This window comes from Mesoplodon bidens, assembly GCF_964165515.1.
Source record: "Mesoplodon bidens genome assembly, chromosome: 8".
NCBI lineage: Eukaryota > Metazoa > Chordata > Mammalia > Artiodactyla > Ziphiidae > Mesoplodon > Mesoplodon bidens.
Window position 1 is genome coordinate 52,770,074 of NC_138165.1, and position 10,306 is coordinate 52,780,379.

At 34.7% G+C, this 10,306-nt stretch overlaps 1 protein-coding gene across 11 annotated transcripts in view; it reads left to right on the forward strand.

Annotated features, from left to right (window-relative positions):
• The window catches only part of GTDC1 (glycosyltransferase like domain containing 1), a 390,290-nt gene extending 380,417 nt beyond the window's left edge, over positions 1 to 9,873 (forward strand). For 10 of the 11 annotated variants that reach the window (XM_081242639.1, XM_081242640.1, XM_081242638.1 and 7 more), the window contains 3 exons: positions 1,146 to 1,216; positions 1,920 to 2,011; positions 7,060 to 9,873. In XM_081242639.1, coding sequence (XP_081098765.1) covers positions 1,146 to 1,216; positions 1,920 to 2,011; positions 7,060 to 7,143 — 247 coding nt within the window. In that variant the 3' untranslated portion in view covers positions 7,144 to 9,873. Of the gene's footprint in view, positions 1 to 1,145; positions 1,217 to 1,919; positions 2,012 to 2,273; positions 3,220 to 7,059 lie in introns of those variants that run through there. The other variant, XM_081242641.1, reaches the window with a different exon arrangement.
• The last annotated feature ends 433 nt before the right edge of the window (positions 9,874 to 10,306 follow it).

Sequence of the window (10,306 nt, forward strand, 5' to 3'; positions counted from 1 at the left end):
TTTTCCAAACTTTGCAGCTCAAAGTAAATACTTTTCATTTAAACTAATTTCAGTTATAAAATAGGGAAAACATCACCCACTTAAAAACAGCTTAAATTGCATGTACTTTGTCGCTGTAAATAAACAAGGTAAACATTGACATAACTTCAAACTATTCTTGGGTTGAAAAAAATCTGCAGTTCAAAATAAAATTCTGCCTTTGGTCAACATTTTGGATGCAATTCAAAGTTTCTCATAAAATAAACATATTTTAAAGAGTGTTTTGAATTTCACTGCATAATTCCTAGCCAACAGAAATTACAGTGGTATCTTTAAGGTTTATTGTATGTCAGATCAATAGCCATTATGCAGGCCTAACACAGCCATCAAGATGCAATACCTTTCTTGTACTTAACCCTTACCGCTATGACATGAAGAAAAACTTCCTATAGGTAGGTGGTCCCTGGGGAAATCCTCTCACAAAGTGAAACTTTCTTGTTTCTTTGTTTAATAATAACAGTATTCTTTTTGGATAAAATGGAAAATGAGCTGAATTCTGAGTCAAGAAAGCAAAATACTCATTAAGGTAATCTTCATGAGAGTTTTTCAATAAAGGGGGGGAATAGTTCTACATCCTGCCTAATAAGTAACTATTCTGAAGCTTTAGCTTTAAATGAAAATGCCCCATCACAACAGATTGTAAATTTTTTTCTGTTGCTTTTAAAAGTGCCTCGATGATTTCTACAGCTACAGTGTTAAAGTATTTGCTATTTTATTTAAACATTTTGAAAAATGAACATTCTGGGGCTTTGCAGCATTATTAAGAAAAGCTGTCCATACTTTACCATGTTGTTACATGTGTTTATCTGCTGATTATAAAATGTGTTAAACAGTACTTTAAAAACAACAAAAAAAATGCAGAGCTGCGCTTTGATTAATTCAGTGAACAAAACATATGCTGTTGGTTCTGTTCTATGAAATTCATATATGATTAATAAAATCTTTTAAAAGAGCAACTTTGGCTTTTAGGATTGTACTGCCGACCATGTTCTTCATCCCAGTTAACTCTGGGCTCATACTGTAACTTAGACAAACAAAACCACTTTCTGGCTCTGATGGTAATGTCTTTTTAATATATTTTTATCCTCTTTCTAAAATTTCTTTAGGTTGGAAGCTGTGTATTGTGGTTGTTACCCACTCTGTCCCAAAGATTTGGTTTATCCCGAAATATTTCCAGGTAGCTGCTTTAATGTACTTTCGTCTTTGTTGAGATTTAATACATGATTCATGCTAAATTAGAAAGTTTGAAAATAAACTTAGGCAGGAGCAATTGTTTATTTGGCAAGTCAACATGTTAGTGTTAAGGAAAATTTTATGTGTTTTAATACATTAGAGTAAGCTTATATTTACCATCTGTTCTTTTAAGATAACAAAAAAGCAAGTTTTCAAATAGCATTCTTCATTGTTAGCACACACATCCCATAATGATGGATTTTTGTAAGCAGGTCAGTGTTGCTGCAATTGCTTACAGATTTTTTTTTAATGATATACACAGAGAAAAACTGAGGACTGAAAGTCACACCAAATTATTTCAACAATTGACTAGTTAATAATATGCAACTGTTGTACAGGGTACATACGGCTGTCGTACTAGTTCTTTGAAAAAATTCTCATCACTAAATATATCACATATGCATTGTGTTACATTAGAATAATGTATTTTAATCACCCAAAGGAGATGTCTAAACAGCACAACTACACAGTCTTATTTAGCATTAAACATCCTTGTGAGCTGAGGTAACCTTATAAAATCATGCTTAAATAATGTAAAACACGAGGCGGCACAGAGCAATATGCATTTTTAATTAGTAAAGTGACTAATATCAAGTGTGTGCTTTGAGGTTTTTGTTTCATTAAAAATGTATCTGTTTTTCCTGCAGCTGAATATCTGTATTCTACACCTGAACAGCTTTCAAAAAGGCTCCAGAATTTCTGCAAGAGACCAGATATTGTAAGAAAACATCTCTATAAGGTAGTTATTGAGAAGAGATTTACGTGGTATAAATGCCATATTGAAGTACAAAGAAAAATCTTAAAAAAAAACATTTAATTAGCATACTAATGTTTAGAGGAAACATTCTAGGGAGGGATATTAGTTGTTACACTAACAAGGATTAATTAAACTGGATGCTAGTTGTATTAACCTAGGCCTCATGAAATACGTTCACTTAATGCACGGTACATGCTTTTTTTTTAATTTATTGTTTTCTAAGATGACTGTCCTTTACATTTAGCCCCAAGAGGCTTATAAAAATGAACCTGGATTAATGTAACGCATTAATTTAAAAGGAAGTAAAGAAGAGATTCTACAATTATACTGATGAGGATAATAAGCCTTTCTTCCCATCAGAATGAAATCTTCAGTCCTCAAAACTTCAGGTGAATGACATTCATGAAGTTTGGTGTTCATTTTTTTAACTACTTTAAAGATGATCTTCGAAGAATCAAATGTTTCCTTTGTCCAGTTTAGTAAAATTACATAAAAACCCTCTGTTTGTTTAGAATTAGACTGTCAGTATCCTCTCTGAATGACAAAGGCAGAAGGAAAAGAGTTTGAATAGCATCATCATTCAGTTCCCTCATTCATTATCTCTTTTCCCTTGTTTGAATCAAGAATTTTACATTGTTGAAATAACAACACAAAGAGACCCTACTAAAAGTCTAAGTAATTGAACTGGGATAAATCTGCTTTATGAGTTTTGAAGGTGGCTCTAGGCCATGAGTAATATACCTTTTTATATTCTTTGAATGTAGCAACTTCATTTTACATAAATCCAGTATAGTTTACAATCTAGCAGTTTTATAATCCAGCATATTTTAATTTTCCTGTGCTAATATATAACCTTCCTACATGAAATACAGTTCGCTGCCTTTTTTCTCTCCTTTCCCTTGTCATGGCCTAAAATACATATTTACATAGTGATACATCAAAACATGACTCTTTCTGCAGGAAACAGTTAAACTTCAAGAAAAAGGGAGAGAACCAAAAATGCAATTTAACACCCAATTTCAAGCTCATTATCTTTCATTGTCTATTAACTTGGCAATGGTTCAGAAGGTAGCTCATAATAGTTTAAAATGCTGACTGAACAGTTCCAGGCTTCAGTATTACTCCTTCAGTCAATACGATTGTATCGTATACATGGGAAGCTTCAAAGAGAAAACAGACTTCCAAGGTTTACATCCAGATTTCCTAATTTTGAAAGTTCAGTCGTGGTCTTGTTTGTGTAAAATATTAATTTAATAGTTTCCCACGTGACAGACTATCAAAATGTGCAGATTATGAAAGTGAAGAAATAGAATAATATGTATTAACACAAATGGATTCATTTTCTACATATGACACAAAGCTATTTTCAATGAGTTTACCGTTGAATTATTGATTTTTTTTTTCCTTCTGGTGAATTTTTGGGCAATATTTTTTTTTCAGTTTTATTGAGATATAATTGACATACTGCACTGTATAAGTTTAAGGTGTGCAGCATAATGACAGACATATATCGTGAAATGATTACCACCGCAAGTTTTAGTTATCACCCATCACCACATATCGGTACAAAAAAAGGGGCAGGGAAGAATGTTTTTACCTTGTGATGAAAATGGTGAAGCATTTATAATTGTATTTCCACCATCAAAATTTATCCGTTTTTAATTTGGCTTCCAGGTAGGCCTTATTATCCCTGTTATTTTGCATCTGCAAATCTTTAACCATTTCAAAAATTACTGCAACAGGTTGCTTTTAGTTACAATAAAAAACAGATCTCCAGTTGAAATATTTTAATACGGCTATTGCCGTAGCATAGCTATAATTATTTATTTTACCAACAACTTCTGGAAAATCTTTGAAAGAATGTCAGCTTAGTGGTATGCTGTTAATATACCAAATTGTTTCTCCTGTAGCTGAAAAGATAGCCTATACATTAAATGTTTTTTCATGTTACTATGGTTTACATATATTTTTAGTCCACGCATCCTAAAATGGTCCAGCTCAAAGTTTTATAAATTAGTCTTTCATGCATAAGCATTTATAAGAATTTATATATATAATTCCTTTTACATACTTTTTACCATGGATTTTTTTTCTTATAAATCTATTATACACTTTAATATATGTCCTCATTCATAGATTTTGATGACATTATATCCAAAAATTAATCTCAAAAATTAATAAATTAGTCCAAGAAATAGAAGTAATCAAGAGCTTTATAATGCAATTGTCAGGACAAACTGGTAAAAATCACAGGAAGGACCACAGATCTAGTTGGGTTGTTGTAATAAGATTTAGAGCTAAAACAGAAAAAGAATGCCTGCTAAAACTTTATAATTAAGATATAATAAGTTACACTATTTTTTTACCTTATTTTATAAATATACACATATCAGGTAACATTTGCCCTCACTAAATACCAGAGAATTATTTCCCCCAAGGCAGCTTTTTGCCTACTTCTCTTATGCAATGGAAGAGACTTTTGTGTATACTATAAAGAGAGTGTTGGGGGGTTTTTTTAGATTTGTTCCCTTGGACAGTGCTGTTTTGCTTTTAAAAACATATGCTTCTAAGATCTAAAAGGATAGAATGTCACTGAATTCTTTAATTTGCTCCTTTTACATTTTTACACCTTACTCTCTTTTTCTGTTGTTAAAAGTTTACATTTTAAAATCATCTCAACTACTTACCATGTAGAGTTCACTTTAGGATAGGATTTTTCATATGGATTCACACTTAGAAATTTAATGACTAGAATAAGGCTACTAACACTTGGCTCTCTTCTCACATGAGACATTATACTTTCAATATGAGTGAGAGTTTGGGGGCTATAACTTGAAGCAGGATTTGAAACAGAATGCTAGTAACTGAAAAGCAGAAACAGAATTTGATACTTTTTTTTTCTTAAAGTGACTCTTCCTACTACAGAACTCTGTGCCCATGACTTCTCACCTGAAATGGTTTCAGACTTGAAATGTTTAAATTCCTCACGTGCATGCAAGTGTGTTCCCTTTCTCTCTCCTTCTCTTTTGCTCTCTCTTTCTCACACACACACACACACACACACACACACACACATTTTTCTTAAAATATTTAAAGAAATACATGCAGAAACTGTTTCTTAATTATTTTAAAAACGATGTTCTGAATTTTTTTAAATCTAAAACCATTTCTTAAAAAGTTTGCCACTGGGCTCAACCGTTGACTACAGCTTTCTTGTACTTTCAGGACGCGTCCTTTTCTAAGTAGGTTGACCCATTAGCCAAACACTTGCCACAGAGATAAAGTAGGTTTCACTTCATCTGGAATAGGGAGCTCTTTGATGACTCCTAAACCAAACTTGAACACAAGATTCGAGAAGTAATCATAAAGTAATCAGCCAAGGATTAACTTCTTACACTAACATCGGGCTTCCTTTTACAACCGAAGTAAGTCTAATACCGGGAAGTTGTAATTTTTGGCTCATTTCGACTATGGGAATTTACTTCCCGAAAGTTCCCAACAATTATTTGAGATCAGTACTTTATGCTTTTAGAGAAACTTTGATCATTATATTTTAAAATGCTTTAGAAGAAAATTTATGTTCACCCCCTTGTTACTGGTATTGAAAAATAGCACAAGAGTACAAGTGGGGCAGTTGTATAAAATATATACCGCCCAGACTAACAGAATAGATTTTCATTCCCACCCTATTTTTCATTTAGTGTTATTTACAAATTGAGAGATATTCTGTGTGGGAAAAAAAAAAGAGATGCCATCCTTCCTTTGCTTTACGAGGGTAAACTGTAGTTTCTTAAGTTTTTTCAGATGATAGCAGCTGATTTTTATTTTGTTCTCCTCTTCAAGTTCTTCAACATTCCAGAAACCTTTATAACCTGCTGTTATTTGGAGGAGAGGGCAATTTTCAGATTTCTACCTAAAAGTGATTCCAAACAATGATTAAGCTTACAATTCAGACTCAGTGCCCAGAAAAGCCATTTGTGGTTTTGTCTTAATTATATCAGACTATCTTCCCGAACCACAGCCAAGCCACTTTAAGGTTCCTTCAAGAGACTGGTCGCTTTATAGCCCCCTTTTAATTTGAGTTTCTACTCTAGGTGTGAATAAGGTGGTACTCACTAGTATTAACACGCCTCCAAAGTCATTACTTTTTCCTTAAAAATGAACACTTAAAAGCTCATGATGTTTTTAGAACTTCTAAAATCTCTCATTTGCACCAGCACAATTTAAGGCAAATTCTCAGTCTCAATCTCTCTCCCTCCCTCCCCACTACTCTTCCCTCTCTCTTTCTTCACGTCTTTCCTTGATTTTGTTATGGCTTGGTTTTTCCTTGATTTGTTTAAGTAAAATAAAAGCAAAAACTCTTTAGCACAATAGATATACTCGGGGTGATTAAGATCAGTTAGAGGTTTTGGCTGCTTCTTTTTCTCTGCTACTAATTTGTAGCCTGGCTGTAGGTGAACTTCTTGGCCTCTATATGATTCATCTGTAAACTTGGAAGAATTCTTTTTTTCTTAATTCTTAATAGCATTTTCCCCCTGAGGCCCTGCTATAATGAAATAATGAATATAAACCCGTTTGTAAACTTGAAGTGCTTTATAAATTCCATGTAACAGTAATGGCATTTCTCTTGTGCCTTCACCACTTAAAAGTAAAATTCACATCCGCAAAAACATGTATTAAGAGTGTTGTGTATCTTATGTTTATAAAAGTTAAAAGTTGGATGATAAACTTCTAATAGCTGTCATCCATAACATAAACCAGGAAATATGTGTGCAGTCGAATGTACCCATTTGCAGAAAAAAGGGGGTAGGCAGCTTTCCCCAATGATTGGAAATACAGTTATACTTTAAACCAATCAGAAACTGGGATTTCCTGAGGTGATGAAACTCGAGAACCATTTACTTGGTGGCTTTTTGAAGTCTAATTGATGTAAATTATGCAAATTTGCAATATGAATGTTCAGCATGCTTTAGTCTTTCAGGTCGTTAATGCTTCCTCATTGCTTTCTCTTCTCTCCCTCCCCCTTACAGGGTGAAATAGCTCCTTTTTCTTGGGCAGCCCTACACGGTAAATTCAGGTCTCTGCTTACAGCAGAACCTAGGGAAGATTTGTGACAGATGGGGCTAAGTCACAAACTTGCAGCCTAAGGCAGAATCTGTAGAACTTTCCAGAGTGTGCCCATATTTACCTGATCAGAGAGAAAAGAAAATCTGCAGAGGAAGCTGAGCCTGGCTGCTTGTCATAGCTGACACAGAGCCATCTGCCACAAACCTGTGGCAGCTTCAGATCTCCAATCCCTGCCACCACCCCAACTCAAATTAAATACAGATTCCTAGAGACGTTATGATGGTTACACATGTCCTCGGCATCACATGGAGGAGACTGTTCAAAAAAAATATGTGGCCTGTTGTATAACCGCACTCATGTATCCCATATGTGGTGCCACATTGAATTTCCGGTTGAATCCGTTTTTATCCTTTGTACTGGATGACATGGTGCCTGAATTCTTTCTTTTTGCCGACACGATGGCAGCCAAACTACAGCTTCAAACACTCTCACTTGGCTGGGTTTCTACCTAGGTTGCCAGGTTATCATCGGAGCCTTCTTGTGTCCTCAAAGGGCCACAGGGTCTGAAACGAGGATCAGAATGCTACCAACTAATTGGGCAGCCATCTCAGAAATGTTTGTGGGCAAAGGGCTGCTTTAGCACTTTTCTTTTAGCAAATTAATGACTCCCTGGCACAGGGGTTTTTAAGTGAAGGTATTAATAAGGGGTCTGGCAGGTATTCCCATGATTCACAGAGTTACATTTACATTTAATTTATGTTAAAGAAAGTTGCAAGATAAACAGCTGTAATTCAGACAAACATGGGAAATACACTAAGTGGGGCCATCTCATCCATAAAAGGAACACTGAGATACTTGTTTTAATTTTTTTCCAGGGATAAAAATAGAGAAATTAAAATACTTCTAACAAAACCAGTAATTTTGATATAAATATCCATCAAAAGTATTTGCATCCAGCTACAAATATAATCTTTTCAAGATAAATCACTTATGATTCCAATAGTCAAACTGCTCTATTTGTTGATGTCAAGATGTTTTGAATGGCTAGATCGTAAAATAAATTTTTAATAAAGTGCCCACTGCAATTTTTAATTAACATATCTCATTTCAGTGTAAGTGTGTACATCTATCTGTATGTTTCTCACTGAACACTTTCCTTGTGTCAGAGACAATGAATACAATTGTTTCTTTTCCGGATGAACAAGGATCTGTTTTGCAAATGTTTGTAAGATATTATGACATTTCCAAGATTTTCTTTGCATTCTGGAAAGCAGGAGGTAAACATTTGTAGTCATTAAGGTAGAGTCTGTTGATAAACCATCTTCTGTTTACTGGCAGGTAAATTGTAACTTTCCTAGCTTTTGAAATGAATAACTTCTCTAAGCTGTAGAGTGAGAAGCAGCCAGGGAGAGGGGGATAGACAAGGGCCAAGCCTGGCTCTCTGGCTTTTAGAAGAATTGAGTGGTCTAGCAGGTATCCGAGATAGAGCGGGCACTGGTTCAAAAGTCTAGTAGGGCCCAATTCACAGGTAGCAAAAGCGTAAGCAGGAAATAGATCAAGATCAGGGGGCCAGAGAGAGCCCTCTGGATAGAGGCAGACTTGCAGATCAGAGAAAGCGGCAGTTCAAGGCCCATGAGGTCAGGGAATTTAAAAGCAGGAAGAGTAAGAAGCAGAAACAACAAGCTCTGTCTTTGCACACAGTGAGAGCCATATGTGTGATGGACATCACGGCACTAGCTTTGAGTCCTCCTCCCCCTTCTGAGAAGGCACTGAACAAATTACCCCCAACCCATAAACAAAGAGCTCGGGAATTATTTGAGAAGTCCCTTCTGGTCTGAGACTGTGGAACTCGGAATCTATCAGTTATGCTCCTTTTGAGTGGAAAAGTTAAGATATAAATATGCCTAAGATGTTCTTAGACTATTCTCCTGAACAGGGTTTATCATCTAAAGAGATGCTTCAGTCAGAAAGGTGCCATGTCATAGATGATGTCTCTCAAAACAATATTACATGCTCACGGCCAAGAAACAGTGCTTAGTTTACTATGTTTTACTATCCTGCAAATAATGAGCTCACATTTTATAGTGAACAAGATATTATATGCACAACTATCCATATATGTTTTTCTCACTAAGTGATGGGAAAACAACATGAATTACTGTTCAGATAGTGCATCCAAAACATTTAAATATTTGCCTGATTTTGGCAAACACAATATTTCAAGTTACCTGTGTATGGAGGTTTTTTTTCTACACCCATAAATTCAAATCAAATTTTGTCTTTAGCTGTGCCCAGCATTACTTCTGGAATAAAAATTTATATTAAAATGGTCACTTCTTAAAACTATGCTGTCAGATTTGGTATTAGTGCAAATAAGCAATAAAAAGTTTTGTAAATGTGTAATTCTTAACATTTGAAAAGATAACTGTATCTGTGTATGTAGGTGCGTGTATGCTTCTCAACAGCCATGACATGGTGGCATGGAGGGTTATTAAGTAAGTTGTTAGCCCATATTTTGTTGAAGTCAGAGGATAATCAACGGTACAAGTTGACTCTTTATTTCCTATTTCCCTTACTTTCACTAAAGAGAGCAAACAGTCCCATTATTTCTTATTTTTAGTACGGTTGTTGAAAAAAAAATTTTTTTTGAGCATTCAATTCTGTTCATTTTATTCTTTTTAAATTAATCATTAAACCAATTTTAATCTTAAATGTCTTTAAAAGTCTGCCCATTATCAACCTTGATACAATGTCCAGAATGCTTGTCCTGAATTTACCTAGTCTGTGTTTCTGGCTAGGTGTTTCTATAATAAATAGAAGAGCATCTAGTTCTTAACTTACTCATTTATACCAGGTTAATCAGGAATAGGTCAAAAGACCTCTCCCCAAATGCTCCTGGTTTAACAAGCATCCTTCAAATACGGTTGAGTTTAAATGCCCTGCTCTAGCTCTCAGGTCTTCAGACATGCCACATAAAGATGGCAGCACAGTCAGTAAGTCAGTGGAAACTCAGCCGTAGAGGACTGCACAAATTCATTTCAACACCTTGAAATGCATCTGGAAGCAAAGATTTCATTTTATGTTGAAGGTGTTAATTATATTTGATATTTTTAAAAGTAAAATCTGTTTTTGAGAAAGCATCTGCTACCCAGAAATATTATGAGCCGCAAAAAAATTTTCATTTAAGTCTCAAGATACTTTCTGTGGGTG